This window comes from Natator depressus, chromosome 8, assembly GCF_965152275.1.
Source record: "Natator depressus isolate rNatDep1 chromosome 8, rNatDep2.hap1, whole genome shotgun sequence".
Taxonomy (NCBI): Eukaryota; Metazoa; Chordata; order Testudines; family Cheloniidae; genus Natator; species Natator depressus.
Window position 1 is genome coordinate 83,638,490 of NC_134241.1, and position 20,198 is coordinate 83,658,687.

Consider the following 20,198-nt stretch of genomic DNA (forward strand, 5'->3'; position numbering starts at 1 on the left):
GCATTGGTTTCAGGGGAGAGATTCCAGATTTACCCCATTGTAAATAAGAGCAGAATTCACCCATGTTGTCTTGTTTTGACCTGAAAAAATTTCAGTAAAAGTGTTTTGCAGTCTCAGAGCTGTTCTCCGAGGAAGTGACAGTAATGGTTTCATTAAAACCTCATTCGCTCCAAAGGGATCTCAGAATTAGTGCAGTCTTCAGGGGAGGAAATTTTTCTTTCTACAGCCTTATCTGCATGGGGAAAATTGACCAGCATAGCTATTGTGGTATAATTTAACTATTCCAGAATATCTCCCCCACGTGGAGACACTGTTCTGGAATGAAAGTGAATTTATTACACTTTGTGAGCTGGGAAATTACTCTGGAATAAAGTCACTTTTATTCGAGTCTCCACTCAGGCAGCTATTCTACAACAGCTAGTATGAAATAGCTTATTCTGCAGTAGCTATGCTAGCCAATTTTCCAACGTAGACAAAGTCTTCAATTCCGTGTTTTTTTAAAAGCATTTAACAACCTATATTAAAATAATACTGAGGTTGTCCAAGAAAAGCAAGGCATGTCCCTATTAAAGCTGTTGCCCTTCTTTACACCTTTTTGGACACACTGTGCGTTCAGACGTGCAAATGTAAATCCAAATTAACTCAACTAAAGCTAAGTAGAAGTAGCAGTGAGCAGAACCTGATCCCTGATAATAATGTAGTTTTGCAGCGCTCTGAACAAGCAGGGCCTGTTTTGATCTTGCTCCAATCTTACACTGATGTAACTCTATTGACTTCAGTGGAGTTACTCCTGATCCACTTTGGTGTGAGATCTGAATCATGTCTAGGGCACCTGACCTGTGTAATAAGCAGCATCAAGGGAGAGGCGACAGCCTTACATGGATTTTGTTAGTTTGTGCCTCCACTAGCAAAAGGCCTGAGCTGCAGAGTTGAGATCCGGACTGAATTTCCCCAAAGGTCAGGGGCATTTGGAGCCTGGGTTTTGCTTCAGGCTCATCTGTAGCCTTAATCTTATTTTAGGTTTCAGAGTAGCAGCCATGTTAGTCTGTAGTCTCAAAAAGAAAAGGAGTACTTGTGGCACCTTAGAGACTAACCAATTTATTTGAGCATGAGCTTTCGTGAGCTACAGCTCACTTCATCGGATGCATCCGATGAAGTGAGCTGTAGCTCACGAAAGCTCATGCTCAAATAAATTGGTTAGTCTCTAAGGTGCCACAAGTACTCCTAATCTTATTTTAAAGTAGCTTTCTGCATTCAATTATTGTGCCTAATCCCTGCGCAAATCCCAGTAGTGGCTTTAGGTTTGTTTGTGGATGGATAGACCACAGCGCTTTTCCCTACATACCCCTCAACTTGCCATCCTCAATTCCTCAACTGTAGGCAAGCTGTGGCAGAGGCTGTGTTCCCCAGCTCCTCTATTTGGAAACCTAAGTATTGTCTCCACCTCCTGCAGGCAGATCACCAGAGCCTCACAAACTGATGATTTGGAGAGGTGGGTGGGCTGGGAGATATTCTTCCACAGTCTGGTGAGAAGTAACAGGAAGCAGGAAGTATTGTGGGACAGTTTATGGATATGTGGAGGTGGCTGGGTTTGGTCACAGGTGGGGAAAGAACTATGTAGGGCCCTACATGTGTTAATTTGCAAAGGGCCCCAGAAAACTTAAGGCTGTCCTTGGTTAACTATATGGTTAACTATATAGTTAACAATCAACTGTTACTGTTTTGCAGATTGCGATATATGGTAAAAACTTCTGCACTTCAGCAAAGGAAGCGTTCTTTCTGCTAATGCGGAACGTGGTGAGGTAAGGGGCCGTGTTTCCTGCTGCTGCTATTACACTCTGAAAACTCACTTTTTCCCCTAGAAAATTAATTGTAACGGATCCTGCCTTCACACATTGCTCTCCCTTTTAGCAGCTCCTCATGCATCTGGCAAGCCAGAGAACTAGACAGTCAGTAGCCTGAGCTAGGATGATTTTATTTAACCTGACAGACAGCTTTGCTGTGGGTTAATTGGTTGACATTGTAGGTGGCTAGGCATCCCTGGTAGCAGCAGCAGGGCTGTCAAGAAAGCAGTGGGGCCAACTGAGAACATTTCTATTGATTTATTACACACAATAGAGGGCACCCATCACCGTGGTATCCAGGTGCAACTTGCAGTGCTGAGGTTGAGTTCACATTTTCTAATAAGAGGAACAGCTAGATCTAAGCCTCAAAATCCCTGGAAGGAATCTTGGGGAGGGGGTAAGGGGGCTGGGAGGGTGGCAACGAGGGAGGGAATCTTTTTGCTTTTAAAACCAAAGTCTCTAATAGGTATCTCTCCTGGTGTTGAACCACCACCCCCAGCCCCCTTGCTCCATTGCTAGGGCTGCTGCTGAACTCCTTATGCTAATCAGCACTCCTCTTCAGTGCTCCTGGCTCTTCCTGTAATAGCTGAAGATCAGAAAGAATGGGAGCAGGATGGTGATTAGAACAAGCTCTTAGGTGGAGGCCATGTTGGAGCAACAGGAGGTAGCCTAATTACCAGCAAGAGGCACATTTAAGGAGGTTAGGTAGTTTAAATTATTCAGAAAAGGATAAGAGGACCTGAACGGTGAGGAGCAGGGGGGGAGAGACACTGAAGGAGAAGAGAAAGTGGCCAAAGACTGGGGGAAGGGAGACAGAGGCAGGAGGAGAGGACTGAGCTGTATGTAAAGGTTCCAGGACTTCAGGGTGGGTGCAGCAATTCAGTTGTGCACCCCTGCCCATTGCATACCAGAGTTAGACAAAGGGCTGCATGCTGAGGAGTCTCCACTCCTGTTATTAAAGGATAATACCAGAACAATATCCCCTCCAATTTGCAATCTCCATACAGTAGGGAAAGCTAACTAGTCTTTGTTTCCTCTAAGATTTTTCGTTAAAGGCTACAATTATGGTATGGAAATCTTCAGTAAATTTAACGTTTGCAGTGTTTTTGTGGCTGTGTTGGGCTCAGGATATTAGAGAGACAAGGCGGGTGAAGTAATACCTGTTTGTGAAAGAGACAAGGTTTCAAGCTACACAGAGCTCTCCTTCAGGCCTGGGAAAGGCACTCAAAGAGTCACAGCTAAATACAAGGTGGGGAACAGGTTGTTAAGCATAAATAAGGCTAAGATTTTGTCATGTTTATTTTTAGTAAAAGTCATGGACAGGTCACAGGCAATAAACAAAAATTCACATAAGCAGTGACCGGTCTGTGACTTTTGCTGCTGCAGTTCCATGGTTTCCCCTGTCACTGTGGTGGCTGGGAGCTGCACAGGTGTCCCCACCCCCCTTCCCCACATGGCTGTCCCCGTCTCTGGAACCCAAAGGAGGGCCCCCTGAGTAGGGTGATCAGATGTTCTGATTTTATAAGGACAGCCCCGATATTTGGGGCTTTTTCTTATATAGGCGTCTATCACCCCCCATCCACTGTCCTGATTTTTCACACTTGCTTTCTGGTCACCCTACCGCTGAGGAGGCTGTCGCCTGTCACTGGAACCCTGCAGGGAGACCGGAGGAGGCTGTCGTCTGTCGCTGGAATGCTGCCGGGGCGCCACTGGCTGCCAGCTCCTGTCCCGCAGACCCAGGGGCTGAAGCAGAAATGTCACAGAGGTCTCTGGAAGTCACATCTGTGCCACCACAGCTAGTCTTCTGCATATAAAAGCCAGGGCTGTGATAGGGAGTAGCGAGCAGGGCGGTTGCCTTGGCCCCCATGCCACAGGGTCCCCCACAAAGCTAAATTCGACTTCAGCCCTGGGTGTTAGGCCCCGGAGTCACCCCCATGTGGTGGGGCTTCGGCTTTCTTCCCTGGGCCGCAGCGAGTCTCACACTGGCCCTGCTTGGTGGCCCCCCTGAAACCTGCTTGTGGCCCCCAACGGGCCCCGGCCCCCTGGTTGAGAACCACTGTCTTACAGTATGTGTTAATTACATGTGCTAAACAATCTGTTCCATCTTGCATTTGGCTGTGACACTCTGAGTACCTTTCCAAGAACTGAAGAAGAGCTCTCTGGGCCATGTCTGCACTACAAACTTTGGGCAATGCAAGTTACATCAGTATAAAGCTGCCGCAGATAGTATATCACTTGTACACGTGCATATTTGGCTCCTTTTACAAGTGCTGCATGTACTCACCAGGGGTACTTGTATCAATGCATGATGCAGTGCACCATGGGTAGGTATCCCAGTGTGCAACCCACCACCATCCAGCACACCTGTCTTTTGGGGAGTTTAGGCAATGCAGAGTTGGGCAGACATAAGTCACACAAGTGATTGGAGGCGAGGGGTCAAGTTCCCAGTGTGCAGCTGTCTCCATCCCATAATGTCACTTGTATCCCATAATTTTCTTGCCTCTTCTTAAAATTCCCACAAACTTGTGCAGCCCTCCTCTCTGTTCACCATCTCTGACAGAAGCATGGAGCCTATACAGCTCTGCACTATTGTCATAAGCATTGCAAGCACAGGACTCACGATCCTCCAGCATTTGCAGGGCGGAACATGACAATTTCTTGGAGGACAGGTTGCTATGAGACATAGCAACCATTTCAGGGTTGTTGGTGGCATTCACGGAGACGCTGCAGATGGTGGAGTGCCGCTTCTGAGCTGAGAAACTAGCACTGACTGCTGGGATAGCATCGTAATGCAGGCTTGGGATGATGAGCAGTGGCTGCAGAACTTTTGGTTGCACAAGGCCACATTCCTGGATCTGTGTGCTGAGCTCACCCCAGCACTCCAGCGCAGGGACATCAGAATGAAAGGTACACTGACAATGAAGAAGTGAGTGGCAATGGCACTGTGGAAACTGGCAATGCTGGATTGCTACCAGTCGTTGGGAAATCATTTCAGAGTTGGCAAATTCATCATGGGGGACATTGTCATGCAAGTGTGCAGGGCCATTAATCGTCTCCTGGCAGTGTGCTGGAGGACATAGTGGATGGATCTGCAGCAAAGGGGTTCCTGAACTGCAGTGGAGCGATAGATGCCACGCTTGTCCCTATTTTGGCACTGGATCACCTTGCCACAGAGTACATCAGCAGAAAGGGCTACTTTTCTGTGGTTATGCAAGCACTAGTGGATCACCAGGGATGCCTCACCGACATCCGTGTTGGCTGATCAGGGAAGATCCATGACACTAGCATCTTTCAGAGCACAGGACTGTTCAGAAAGCTAGAAGCAGAGACTTTCTCTCCTGACCAGCAGATTGCCATTGGCAATGTTGAAATACTAGTAGTGATCCTGGGGTACCCAGCCTACCCCTTGCTCCCTTGGCTCACCTTGATAGCACCAAGGAAAGATTCAACTACTCTCTCTCGGCAGGTGTAGAATGACAGTAGAATGCGCTTTTGGTAGATTGAAAGGACGCTGGCGTTGTTTACTCATAATATTGAATCACAGTGGGGAAAAACCCATCCCAGTGGTTACAGCTGCCTGCTGTGTCCTAAATAATATCTGTGAAGGGGAAAAGTTGTCACCAGGGTGGAGGGCAGAGGTGGAGCAGCAGTCTGCTGAGTTTGAACAGCCAGACACAAGAGCTATTAGAAAAGCTCAACATGGAGCTATAGGGCTCAGGGAAGCTTTGGAAGAGCACTTTAACAGCGAGCCACAATAAAGTGTTGTGGTGTATTGTGCTCTGCCTGGTCCTGCTGTTTTGAGGCCTGTTAGGAATTGTGTGGTGCTTGGTGCACATCTACGAATATAACATTGTCACTGCACCTATTAATTTTACAGTGTACATTTGTGATTATTATTACCCTGTGTTTGTCACTGGTCCTATGAGTTGTGTCACACTGTACAGCAACAAGTGGCTGCTTTCAGAACTGCTAGGCACTCTGCAGCATATGCTGTGAACTAATAAAGATGAATTATTTTCCAGTTTTGTTCAGTAACAAAACTAGTGAAAAGAAAAATCTGTGCAATCTAACAGCAAATACATTAAGAACTTAATAAATTAATGGATCAGAACTTAACAAGGGGAAAGAACATTCATGTCCATTTTACCTACACATACTGCAACTGTGGATTTCACAGGTCAGTGTATGTGAAACTGTGGTTGTCCTTAATATCCCTAGAGTGAAGTGGGAGGGGTAGGGATATGGCCCCTGATACCACCTGGAATGTTGAGGGGGGTATAGGGAGATGCCATAATGGAGTTCTCTATGGACTGCAAAGGGAGGTGACCCTGTGATTGTTGAGTCTGTAGCGTCTGGAGAAGTCCCATTATGTCCTGGTGAATCTCCCTCTGCTGGGACTCCTGGGCCAAAACCCTGTATGCTCTTTCCTTCTCCAGGTTGTCTGCAATGTTTATCTTCCAGGCCCTTTGCTCATGATATGATTTAGCACTGACTAATAGGATCTCACTGAACATGTCATGCCTAGCCTCTTCTTTCTCCTCTGTAAGTGGCTCAGGCATTCTGTGGATGTGGAGGGGGAAACCCCTCAAGACCACAACAGCAGTAGCTGGAGACAAAACAGACAGAGGTACCATTGTCAATATAGTCACAATGAAAAGTGAAAGTTAAGATTCAGAACTTCCCCCTTTCCGTGCTCCCCTACAGTTTTAAACAAGACATGCTTATGTACACTTCTGCTTTAGAGAACTTGTACACGGCACCACTCACAGCACTGGCCACAGTGAGTAAGGCCCACAAGGTTGAGGGAAATGAGGAGGAAATTGCTCAGTTGCATGACACTTTGTGTATAGGGCACTAGCACTGAACACTGGCACTGTTTTCCACAGGCAGTGGTGATTTTATCTGATATCTCACTCCTGAGGGTAACAAAGGCAGAAAGAACACAGCTGCTGGTGGTGTCCCAAAGCTGCCTGGGCCCGTATGCTGCTAGCCTGTATACTGCAGTGGTGCCTGCTGAAGTTATTGCTGAGGGCAGCCATACCTAGAAACCTGCGGGAGAGGATTTCAGGGTAGCTCCATGAAAGTTTCATGGAGATGTCTCAGGAGGATTCAAAGGACATCTGTGTGTACATAAACTGACCCGCATGACCGACCCTTGCCTAACTCTGCAGGGGAATGAACACCAGGTAACTCTATTTATCTTTGTTGTACCACTACCTCTTCTAGTACAAGTATGTTAATGAAAAGTCAATAGCTGTGCTCTGTTAAGTTGGGCAGAGATATCAGTACGTTGTTGTAATGGGATATACAATTACACACTTACCTGAGGTTATTTCCCCTGCATTGGGCTCGTCCATGCTCAACTGCCAGGACTGACTGGATGGGTGGAGTCTCAAACAGGTCCTGGCTTGTGGCATAGCTGGACCTCCTGGTCACATGTCCCCCATCCTCCTCCATCTCCTCTTCACTGTTCACACCAGGATCCCGTGACTTGGGCTCCTTAGAAGTATCCACAAGGTGTTCTGCAGGGTGGTAGTGGGTCTTTGTCAAGTGCAGCATGCAGCTGTTTGGCAAAATGGCACGTCTGCGGCTCAGCACCAGATTGACAGTTTGTCTCCCTGGCCTTATGATATGCCTGCTGCAGTTCCTTTGCTTTCACACAGTACTGCGTCTGATCACTGTTGTACCCCTTCTCCTGCATCCCCTGAGCAATCTGCTCACAGATGTCCATGTTTCTGTGGCTGGTCCATAGTTGTGCTTGCACAGCATCTTCTTCCCACAGACCAGGAGATCCAATATCTCCTGTCTACTCCAAGCCAGAGCGCATCTGGAGTGTGTAGCCAGCATGGCCAGCTGGGCAGTTGCACACAACAATGGAGAACTGCTAAGTGTGCTCACCAAGTTGGATAATCAGGAAAAGGCATTTCAAAAATGTGGAGGGCTTGAAAGGGGAAGGGGACCTTCTGGTCTCAATGACCCTGGGCAGTGGAACTATCAATTGTGACCAGAGCAGTCCGTGTCTTACATTGTGGGAAGGGTGCTGGAGGTCTGTTAGTTTGACATAAGTAACATTCTCACTGCATCGACCTCCATACATCGACCATGGCTCAACACTGCCCATTGCTGTAACAAGCCACTTAGATCAGTGGGAGACCAATTTAAATGTAGACACATGCACAACTAGGTCAATGCAAGGTGGCTTATGTCAGCCTAACTATGTAGTGTAGACCAGGCCTGTAGCTCGAAAGCTTGTCTCTTTCACCAACAGAAGTTGGTGCAATAAAAGATATTACCTCACCCACCTTGTCTCTAGTAAATTTCATTACAGCGATCTGAGATCAGATCAGAGAGCTAACATATTTTTCACAAGAGTATAGTGGGGGATGCTGAAAGGTAGTCCCAGAGGTATGTGTCTCAGGGGGAGTTTGGAGAGTGAGCCTGCCTTGTACTCACCCTGCAGCAGCAGCTCTTGTCCTGCAGAGCTGGGCCCAGCTCCCTGACCTGGGCATTACAACCTGGCACATGGGATCACAGCACTACTTATGTTTGGCCTGTCCGCCCATCTGTAGATGAAGGCAGATGGGCCAAACCTGATTGGTACTGTGACACAGTGCACCAGGTTGCAACACTACTCGATTTGGGGCCTAATCAAATATGTTTTACAGCTATTTCCAAGATTTCATAGACTTTACTCAAATTCATGATTACCATGACCTCCATGACAAAATCATAGCCCTAGCTATCGCTTCCACTCCTGTCCCTTATGCTACTGCTCTTAATCACCAAGAGCAATAGCTAGGAGCCAGGCAAATCTTGTATTGTTTTGAAATAGGATTTTCTACTCTGTATATTCTAGTTCTAATTCCTAACTCTGACAGGCTAATGGTGGTTTGTTTTCTTTAATTTGGTTGTTGATTGTTTATTTCATGCTGGTACATTACATTACCATATACATCGCCTTCATTGTTGTTAAGTGTCTTGCAATACCAGTCTCATTTCCATGCAATGAGTCAGGCAGGATTTTGATCAGAGGCTCCCTGCAATAAGCCCCGATTCTGGCCTCCTTTCCTTCCTGTTGTTTTCAGTCTGATTACAAGGAAGACTGAGCAATACAGACTTACTGTCAATTTTTCTGACTCCTTGCATTCATTCACCTGGGGCTGATTCCCTGCTTTGAGATTGCCCTGCTGTGCTGTGCTGAGACACCTCAACAAAGCCTTGAGGTTTCAGTGCATTCTGAAAGCAGAGACAATGTGGCTAGCAAGGACTGAATAAAATGGACAAAAGTCTACTGACAGCACATAAAAATGCTGGGTTTCCTACGTTTTGGTGCTCAGTTCACCTTCTGCTAGGGCTGGCCTGCCCATGATCCTGCTTTGAAGAAAAGGCTGAAATAGAGAAATATGCTAATTTCTTTATCAACAAGAGCAACACCCAATTAATAGCTTTCAAGTGCTGTCAGCAGTTTTGCTGTAGCGTGGCCCTGTTCAGCAATGTGCTGAATGCTCTCACCTCTCATTGATTTTGTTAGGAGTCAAAGGTCCTTAGCCCCTCAAAAGACTGGCATTTAAAATGCTACCCTTTTGTATTGTCTCCATATTGATTTTTTGCATTGTTATATTGTTGGCCCAAGGACCAGTGCAAGACAATGACCTTTCTGAGCCAGTTTCATCAACTTTCCATGGATTTCATGGAATATGAAAAGACTAGAGATGTTCTGTTTTGAGGTGCTCAAACACCGTTTGTCCTCTGTTGAATAGAGTTGCGGTGCTGGACAAAGTTACAGATTTCTTGTTGTTCCTTGGGAAACTTCTCGTTGCTGGTGGTGTAGGTAAGTCAGTTATTTCAATGTAACGTTGATTCTTATTCCCTACTAGCCTGGAATATGCTAAACTTTTGTGTTCAGATAACACATCACGGACTTGCTCTTGCAAACCTTGATACCATAAGCACTAATCACTTGAACAAAGAATTACAGGATTGAGCCCAAAGAAGCATGTTTTCCCTCTCTTTTTTTCATCTCACTTTGTGCATTTGACAGTATTTTTTGTAGTCACTTCCACTGTTCTTGTGCGGGTGTGTGAAGGCTGCCATTTTAGTTGACACACTGGGGATTGAACTGGGGAACCTCCAGAATTAAAAACATAAGTCTCTACACCTTGAACTAAAGTTGTTTGCCTTGGACTGTAACAGACTCATATCCTCTGTGGATCTGGCAGAGAGGGGAACCTGTAATGTACCATCCCCAGTGTGTTACAGGTGCACATCCTTCCCAAGATCATGCAAGAGGGTATTTATCAGCAGCACTGTAACTGAAACCAAACTGTCAGCAAGCAGCATGCACAGAGAGAAAGAGGAGTGGAGGAGAGACGAGGTGGGCCTGAGCATCTTTTGTGGTGTTCACTCTGGCCTGTCCAAAAGACCCTTCCAAACACAAGCAGGGGAGCAGACAAAACCTAACATTTTTACAGTTTTTCCTTTCATACTAATAAAAGTCTGGACATGCTGTTCAGTGTGCTGCAGCAGAAAACCATTTTTTTTAAATTGGTCCATTTTAAAAATTCAAGTTGTCGGTGTCCCCTTCAGGCCTTTTAAACTGTCACAAGAGTTTCAAAACATGATTTCATTGATGCCCATCTTTTATATTTTGTGTATTTTTAAAAAAAATCCTAAATGGATTATTTTTTTTACCAGAAGATGAAAATTAGAACTGAGACCAAATCTGTAATGTTTTTGTCATTACTGTAGACTGACTTTCAAAATGGGAAGGCAAATGTGATTTGAAACTGTCTCTGAAATGTGAGCCATGAAATGCTAAATTGATTCATGTTTTCCTCCTCCTTAAGGATACATTCTGTAGGATAATTCATTAACGTGTCTTTTCTGTTCTGTGTGGTACAGATATGATGATGAATTAATGTATGTAGCTCTAGATTTATCATTAAGTGTATTTATCAGTAGCTATGCCATTTCTATTTTTAATCTCAAATAGTTAAATATTCCTCCAAGGGGTGAAAGCTAAAGCCACAGGCTTTTGTTCACTTATGTCTTTTAATTTATTTTTTTCAAGATCAGTCTGATGGTCTTTTTTATTATCATGCATTTGATTGTATCGTATATTCTTATTTATTAGTTTTGATATAAAACCCAGTCTGACTCATGAAATAAAACAATTGATTCAAGTCTTTCTGGCCCCACAAGTATCTTTATGATGATGCATTTATATGCCATTTCTGTTCTAGTCAGAATACAGATCCTAGGGATAATTAATATCTAGAGATTTATTGCTCAAAGCCTCCTGTGTAAACGATGCCTGAGTGTGTTTTCAGCTGTGCCTGTCTTACCCATTCCTCATGAGTGTGGAAGTCCCAGATACTCGTGTGAATAACTAATGGCCTGTACCCTGTGCTTCTTACAGGTGTCCTAGCCTTCTTTTTCTTCACACACCGAATACCAGTGTTCACACAAGAAACACCAACATTAAATTACTACTGGGTACCCCTCTTGGTAAGGTTGCGGTTTACATTCTTAGGATGCTGGGGGAGTTTTGAGGGGCAGCTCTGGGTCAGTTCTTGGGGAGCACTGGCAACAGCAGCTCCACCTTCCTGTCAATGGGCGCAGCATCCTCTCCTGTGACTAGCCAGCTCTGCCAAACTCCTTCCCTCCCTGACTCAGTTCAGGTAGCTTTGTACCATTATGGTGCTGCAGTGAGTCTCAAGGGACTTTGTACCTTCTGTGTGCAGGAGATTTAGGTTCCAGGCCAGCTCTGCACAAACCTCCACAAACAGCACTGGGGTAGATGATGGGGAACCAATGGTCTTCCTAAGGGAGGAGGTCTACAGAGCAAAGAGAAAGCACTTGGCTCCTATGTAAATGATTTCCTTGTGGATTCCCTCATAGATCTTGGGATATCTGCAGGTTGGGTGGTGGCCCTCTTTCTTGAATGGGCAATCTGAGAGAACTCCATGAACTGAAACAGAGTTTCTTAGCCCTTTTGTGGGTTTTCCTGCACTGGGAACAACATGAGTCCAAGTTGCCATCTTAGAAATTGGTAACAGATGTATGTCACCACACAGTGACTTTAATCTGTGATCTTTTGCCTCAGCAGCAAGACTACTGCAGAATTATGGAACTGTAAATAAATCCTTTCCTGCTGGTTTAACAGACTAAGTTCTTGTTTGTTCTTGTTTTTTGAGGTGATGTTGCCATGATGGTGTCAAATGTATGTGTTTGGGTTTTTTTGCAGACTGTCATTATTGGCTCTTACCTAATTGCACATGGGTTCTTCAGTGTCTATGCAATGTGTGTTGATACACTTTTCCTCTGCTTTTGTAAGTATTGAGTCCTCTTTCATTGACACTTTTCTTCTGATGACATGCAGGGAAAGAGCTATCTGGTCTGTTTCCTTACAGAATTCACGTGACATGCTGGCATATTGTGGGAATAAGGAATTGCTGCTGTTCTTAATACAGGCGGTTTAATTTTACTACCAAGGGGATTGTAAAGCTCAGTGATCAGATATGCCTTCATTAGGCTATTTGCCAAGCTAGTGAAGTATATCTGGGGCTCACTGGGGTCTCTGGCTTTTTGTTTATTAAATGTTTCCTAATTTTTACTAACACTTTGCTTCTGGGTGTTTTGTAACTAGACGTGTCCAGCGACAATTCACTCACACATCTTACTAATGCCACTGGGCTTTGCACTCAGGTGTTCTCCTCCAGCAAATGCTTTATGTGGCTGATAACCTCATTGTCCTTGTGGTTTCATACTAATAACCACGACAAAAGCTTCATGCTGACGTAACATGAAATTACCTTAAAATACCATTTTAAAACTGTCAGTCCCTTGTGACCCCATAACAAACAGCTGCTGACTCTTGAAAGGAAGGCAGTTTAGGGGCATGTTTGACTTCTTGTTCAGAGAATGCTCAAATTACCAGAGAAATCAATTGGTCTCAGTTTAGACCCTAATTATAAGAACAAGGTGTGCTCGCTAAAGGGAACTCATTCCTTTTGCCAGACTTAATAAAATTTAAAACATAAAGATTGGATTCTACTATAATGGGAGCAGTCCTGGCAGGTCAGAGCAGGAGTATATTGCACTGGTCAACATTGCATCTGGCTGCATTATTTGACCCTGCTAACTAGTCTAATAGTCCCTATGGCCAAGGATTCCTAAGTGCATATTGTGGCAGTGGGACCTTGAGGCGGGTAAGCATGACTAAGGGCTTAATCTCCTCCCCTGCCTCCATTTGGGTAAATTCTCTAACTCCTCTGAAATCTAGCCCCATTGTTAGAAGCAAAGTAGTAAACCCCAAGCTCAGCCCTTGCTGCCTGGAGCCTCTGTTCCCTTGGAACAGGCCAGAACACCAGTGACTCAGGAGTTGGAGCACACTGGCATGCGGGGGGTGACACAGAATAAAGTAAATCAAAACCATTTCCTTACCTCCTCCTACCACCTTTAATAACCATCTGTATTTATTTATTGCAATGGGCCTGTTTCTCCTTTCACAGCGGTGTAAATCAGGAGTAATCCACTGATGTGAGAGAGGAATCAGAGGGGAGGCGTTTAGAGGCTCACAAGAATCAATCAGTTTCCTTCTCCATTTGATCACAAGACTTAGATGCACTAGCAGTTTGTCTTGGAGCAGGGAATTAGGTGTCAGGAGACATGCGTTTTTTTTATTTTGAGCTGTGCCACTGACTCATTGTGTGACATTTAGCCTGAATCCTGCAAAATGATCTACACAAGCAGCCCCATGCAGATCACAAAGCTCAAGGTCTCATTTTCCCTATCAGTAAATGTTCCTCTCTCTTTGCAAACTGCTTTGGGATCCTTGCATGAAAAGGTCCTTGTACACACGCAAAATATTACAGTTTATTGGTGCAATTGAGGCATAGCAAATCATTTCAGTCTTGAGCATTCTTTAGAAGAATACAAATCATTCATTCTTTTATAATCTGAGGTATAATATTAATAATCATCAGTAACTCATGTCACAGCTCTGAAGATATCTCCTAGTTTTCACCAGTTCATTCACTGTTTGACTGTCTCTTTTAGGGGAGAGGGAAGGTAGAAGCGAAATGCATTAAAATTAATGGGAAAAGTAATATTTTCTTGTAGGTTTCTTTCCTCGTGTGGTAAAACTCTTGAGTCTCCATGCCATTATTCAAAACTTACATTCCACTCTGCTTCCCATGCCATGTACAGCTGTGTATTATGGGAGCAGAACATTGTGCACTCATGGGGTCAGATTTTCAAAAGAGCTCTGCTTCCTTTTAGGGACAGATTTTCGAAAATGCTCAAAACCCAGCAGTTTCCTGTATGACACTTTTGGCCAGATTTTCAAAAACTAAACACCCACAATACCAGGCTCTTCTGGCCCGAGTTGTGTGTGCTGAGCCCTTCTGAAAATTCCAGTGCAATTTTTAAACAAAAGACCTGGAAGAATTAAAAGGATTGATGTGCATAACTTTAGAATGTCAGTGTAGCCCTCCACTGATGTTTGTCTGTTTTGATGTAAAACCTCCTCTGATTTGGAAAAAAGTGGAACTTGGTGCTTTTCCAGTGTCCACCAGCAACTTAACAGTGCAGCTAAATTGTCGGGTATCAGATTTTCTAATGTTGATTTTTCTGCTTTTCCCCTTGTTCAATTCTTTACCCTTTTATGTTTGTTTGTTCATTTTTTGTTTAATTGCACTGCTGCTTGCTGCTTTGGCTGCTTTTGCTGATGCAAATTCAGGTGAAGATTTGGAAAGAAATGATGGATCCACAGCAAAACCGTACTACATGTCAGCTAGCCTGCACCGAATTCTGGGAAAGAAGGAACTAAGCCCTAAGAAGGCAATGGGATAACTTTAAAAAATTGCTGAAAATCAAAACAATGTCACTTTTAAGTGGAATGTTTATAAACTAGGCAAAAGTTAAAACTGTAAATGATGCTTCTGGTTGATGGGTGATTCTCTTTCTTTTTGCTTGTATCTAAAATCAATTAGCAATTTGGTAACATCTAACTAGATAGGGAGATGCTTAAACTAAGAGCTGTGAAACAAGGCCACAATTTAGTTTATAGAGTGCCTATGAAAAAGGAAAATGTAAATTTGAAGCATTTTTTATCCATAGCTAATGGTGTTTTAATAACTTTTGTAACACAGCTTGCTGTTTCAAATGACAGCTGTTTTGATAACATTTCTTTTTTATAAGTGTATCTTTGTAAACGATATTCAGGCAATTTTTGAAAGCACTACACTATAACCTAATCAGCCATAAAAATAGATCAAGAGACTCCAGCGAACCAGCAGATGGTACTAAATTTGTAAACATGGTGCTATGGTTGTATTTTTACTGTATAAGCTGGTTGACAGCTTTTTAAACTGTGATTATATATGTACTAATAGTTCCCTACATAGATCTTTAGATCACCTCCATTACAAATTGTATATGTTAATAAATGAGAGAGGGTATCACCCAGGTTCAGTCTCAAAGAAGGTAGCCAGAGTAGACCACAGCTAAAACTTTTTTGGTGAAATCTTATAACAAAACTCCTTTTAGAACAGAATTTGGGTTAAACATTAACCTCCATTGAAGGAGCGTTCCACTGTACTTGAAGAACATGGTTTGTGGGAACCACAAATTTTCTATTTCCATCTGGTGCAAGATGAAAAATATATAGCTCTCAGCTGATGTGAATGGGAGATGCCCTTGTATTAGTATCCCCTGTGCCTAATGGGTTCTATGATTTTATTCTACATGATGTTGAGGTTGAGCTCCACCTGAAGTATGGAAAAGAAAAACTGAAATGTAGCCATTTTCCTTGGAGGCAGGTCTTCATGGCCCTCTAGAAGCACCAAGGAATTCTTATTTCCTGTGTCCATCCTAGATGGGCTTCCTCCCTCCTTCCACGGGCTGAATGCATTGTCTCTGTGAGACTCTCAGCTCCTGTTAGCCCATGGAGTAAGTGGCCAGGGCTAGAAATAAAATCTGAGTCTCTCACCTGGTAAAGCAGAGCACTAACCATTTAGACCAAGGAGTCAAGCCCATAATGTTTGGTGTATGTTTAAATCATTAAAATTGCATGGTTATAAATGCAAAGGCTAGTAGTAGCTTTGTACTATTGGTGTAATACATGTTAGTATTACACTAAGGGCTTGTCTACATGGTGCCAGCAAAGCGCACTAGAGGGGTGTGATTTGTAAAGCGTTTTAATGTGTTGCACCCTAACTGCCCTGTGTAGACCCTGATGCACTCTAAAAGGACTATGTTAAGGGAAACTTTACGTTTTAGAGCACGCCAGCAGGGTTTACACAGGGCAGTTAGAGTGTACCACGTTAGAGGGTTTTATAAACCACACCCATCTGGTGCTGTGTAGGCAAGCCCTAAAACCCCAATTCTGCAAGCCTTCAGTGCATGGAACTACCGCTGAAGTCAATGACAGTTCCACTTGTGCAGGGCTCACAGGATCAGCCCTATGTTTTATCTGAGGATTATGAAGAGTAATACAAAGAATACATGATTACTGTAAGTAGGAGGAATGGGTTACCTTTCAAGGTGATGTTACTTTTCTGAATTGGGCTAAAAATACTTTAACCTATTTAAATACTAATGTAGAATAATTGTTCTAAAGTTTAAGGGGGCCCAATGGGCCAGCGTCCCACGAGGATCCAAAGCCAGTGAGGCTACATTCTAGCCTTCATGGGCTATAGAATTTTGAATTAAGCATTCCATGGCAGTCCACTTAACAAGAGTAGAAGCGGCAAATTCATCCAGCTTTGTTGATATTACAGAAATTGAGCTCTCCTAGAGCTCAATGAGAACCTCAGCATCAGAACACGGGCAGGTTCCTTTCCATTGGCTGAAGGTTCAGTCACATGGGAAAGAATTTTTAAGAGCCCATACTTTGCTTTCTGGAGGACAGCTCCATTCCCAAGGTCAGCCAAGAAACAAGGGTTGGTATAATACAACAGAGATTAATCCTGCACTTGGGTGAATGGGAGGGGAGTAGGAAGTTCCCATGATGCCTAAGTAATTTTGTTTATTAATACTGGCCATAGGTTGAATCAGTTTACTGTAGGTGAGTTATTCCACTTGTATGTTTGGAGTAACTCCTGGAAAATGGAAGGATCTTGATCACATGGCCTATGCTTTCAAAAGTGACTAGCGGTTTTAGGGCCTTGATTTTTGAGTGTCCATCTTGAGACACTTTAAAGGAGCCTGGCTTTCAGAAAGTGGTGAACACCCACCCTTTGAAAACCAGGCTCTTTTACAAGGCTTCTCCAATTGGGTATTGAAAAACTCAGAAGCAAAAATGCAAGTCTCTTTTGAAAATTTAGGCTAGAATGAACTGTTTGGGCTGTGTGCAGTCATTCCATCACCTAAAAGTCTGCTGATCTGCTGTTCTGGATCAGGCCCCAATGAAATATAGGATGGTACTGTAATTAGTTCATTAATTTGCACCTAGAAAGACTGAGCAGAGCCATCTATAGTTCGGCAGCGGATTGAAGAGTTTTACTGGATGCTCTACTGAAAAAACATATTTCTGTGTACAATGTGCTTTTTGCCATATGAATGTAACCATAGAGTTTAATATGACATAATAGAAATAGTAGTAATAGTCCTATGATTAGAAGTTTTTTTAATAAACCTATGCATTTGCTAGAAGAATTTCTAAAAGTTTTAAACTGAATTGATTGTTTATATACCATAGATATATATATAAAGTTCCTCCATTCATTACTATTTTGTGAGAATTAATTTAGACTATAAATGAACAATGTTTCTGAGAAGAGCATTTAAAAGCCATTTTTTAAAATGAAACAATTAAGAGAACTGTGAAAATGCAAAGCAATATCGCTTAAATTCTGCAGTCAGTCAATCAGCTGAAATACTTTTAAAAATTATTTAAAATTAAAATTGGTAAAAGAGAACTGAATATTTTGGAATAATGTAGGCAGAAATTAATACAAATATTAATTTGCAAATTAAATCATACTTTTATTTTTTAAGAATGGTTAAGCCTGATTATTATAATGATTCCTAACTAATCCTTTGGGCCAAATTCTGCCAATTTACAACCTACACAATCCCAGTGAATTTGGCTCTTTACTCTGTTTGCTTTAATATGAAGATAAAACTTAATTACTGTGTACTTCCTCACTTTAGGGAAGTGGAATATTGGGCTAAGTATGGTATATTAAGATTGTTTATTATATAGGTTTTGATCCTACACCACTGAAGTCAGTGGCAAAATTCCCATTGATTTCAAAGGGTAGAGACAGGCCCATATAGTGACAAAAGGTTGATTATTATTCCAACTGTTTACAGTATAAGAAATGCCAAAACGTCAAGTATTGAAATAAACCTAGAAAGCTAAGAGAGCCGTTGTACATTAAGAGTTCAGCAGGTGGTGCTATTACTTTTCTTATTGTACTGCTTTGATCATTTAACTTGTGCCATTCTTCCTCCTAGTGGAAGATTTAGAAAGACATGATGGCTCTGCAGAAAGACCCTATTATATGAATAAATCTCTGTTGAAGATTTTGAACAAGCAGAATGTAGAAACCAAGAGACATTAGAAAATACCCAATGTTGTAACCACCCAATCGTGTTTGATTTAGTCCTGGTTTGATGCATTGTCTTCCCAACACAGATTAATTGTTGGCTTTTATTTGCATGTTTTATACCAAAGCTTCTATGAAAAGCCATCAGAATTGGTAAGGAAACTGTTTAAAAAACATAAAACCCAAGATGCGAACATTTTTATACTGAAATTTGTTTCTTTTTCAAGTTGTATTTAGCTTTTAATTCTAGTGGCTTGGATGTTTTGAAGATGTTGAATATTCTTTTAAATATAAGCATTTAAAATATGAAATGTTTTCCTGTTGAATATTCTGGTATAGGACAGTAAAAAGATTTCAGAAATCATCATATTAAGCTTATTCTAAAAAGAGGGTCTTTAAATAGCCTTCTAAAAATAAATGATCATAAAAACTATTAGACTTAACAGATTGTCTCTGTATTGTAGTATAGAACTTCGGTCTTTAAACTATTGCCACTCACCCAGCCTGTAAAACTGTGTCCACTATGACAAAAGTGCCTTACTGGCTATTATTATTACCCAGCTTATATTTTAAAGTTTACACACATAATTTAAACCACAAAATAGAATTGCTAGATAGGAAAAACAAGACTCTTTCAGCTTAGTTGAAATGAAGTGGTATAAAATCAACTGCATTTTAAATACATTTGACATTTTTTGCTAAATACTGCAGCATGCACAATTTCCCTATTACTGTTGTCAGATCATGAGTATTTTATGCTCCAAAAAAGAAAGTAAAAGAGAATGGTTTTGTTACAAAAAGAAAATCATGTAAGTCTGTTTGGTTTGCTTTAGTAAACTTTTCTAAATCTAATTTAGGGGATGCTGAACTCTAACTGGAGCCCTGTTTTGTCTTCAGCTTCAGAGATAGCCCATTGTATTTAGATAATTGAGGGTAGAATTGGGCCCTTGGTATTTAAAACAGAATGAAAAGGGAAGTTAGTAGATATCTGCTATACCAATGTTATTTATGTATTTTTATGTTCCCAAATGTAAAGTAGATGCTTCATTTTAAGACTGCTTATTTACTATTCTGGAAGTGTTTTATAAATGACCCTTAATTTTGTAACTTTTGATACAGATTATTGGAATATAACTGCTTCATGTTTAAGATTACTAGCACTATTAATATAAAAACTGATTGTCTGTTACTATATGTTACAGAAGAGTCTATAAGCATTTATCTCAAATAAGTACATGTAAAATCACAAAAAGGCAATTTAAAGGATGAGAAATGAGGGAGAAGTAACTGTCATTTTCACTTATCACATTTTTCATTTTAATGTGACTTCTAGAGATTGTATCATTTTCCTGCCAAAACCAAACTAATGTGAGCACATGACAGTCTGAGCTCTAAAACCTGTTTGCTTCTGCTGTGCAGAAATATTGGGAATGTATTGTTTAAATATCTTTGATAACTAAAATGTTTAATATTTAATGAAATTTGTTGTTACTTATTGTTTTACAGCTCTTGGGATTTGTTCTAATAAAGATTTAGATATAAAAAAAGGATGTCTTTGTGCTGTTGCTTTTATTTTGGTGTGTGGCTTTTTAGGTAAATACCTTCATGAAAACTCGCTGTAAAAATATTTTAGTTAGATTTATACCACACCATCTCATGCCCGGGGCGTCACTGACATCTTAATACATCTCCTTAAATAAACAGACTCCAGCAATTACCTGCAGATAGCACAGCGCTGGCAGCAACATGATTATAATAAACCTCACCAACAAAATCACTCCCAGAATGACGCATCACT

At 42.1% G+C, this 20,198-nt stretch overlaps 1 protein-coding gene across 5 annotated transcripts in view; it reads left to right on the plus strand.

The window, feature by feature from the left end:
• The window catches only part of SLC44A5 (solute carrier family 44 member 5), a 181,215-nt gene extending 161,271 nt beyond the window's left edge, over window positions 1-19,944 (plus strand). For 4 of the 5 annotated variants that reach the window (XM_074961517.1, XM_074961514.1, XM_074961515.1 and 1 more), the window contains 5 exons: window positions 1,729-1,802; window positions 9,605-9,675; window positions 11,263-11,351; window positions 12,091-12,175; window positions 14,587-19,944. In XM_074961517.1, the coding sequence (XP_074817618.1) occupies window positions 1,729-1,802; window positions 9,605-9,675; window positions 11,263-11,351; window positions 12,091-12,175; window positions 14,587-14,699 (432 nt within the window). In that variant the 3' untranslated portion in view covers window positions 14,700-19,944. The remainder of the gene's footprint in view (window positions 1-1,728; window positions 1,803-9,604; window positions 9,676-11,262; window positions 11,352-12,090; window positions 12,176-14,586) is intronic. The other variant, XM_074961516.1, reaches the window with a different exon arrangement.
• Window positions 19,945-20,198: the final 254 nt, after the last annotated feature.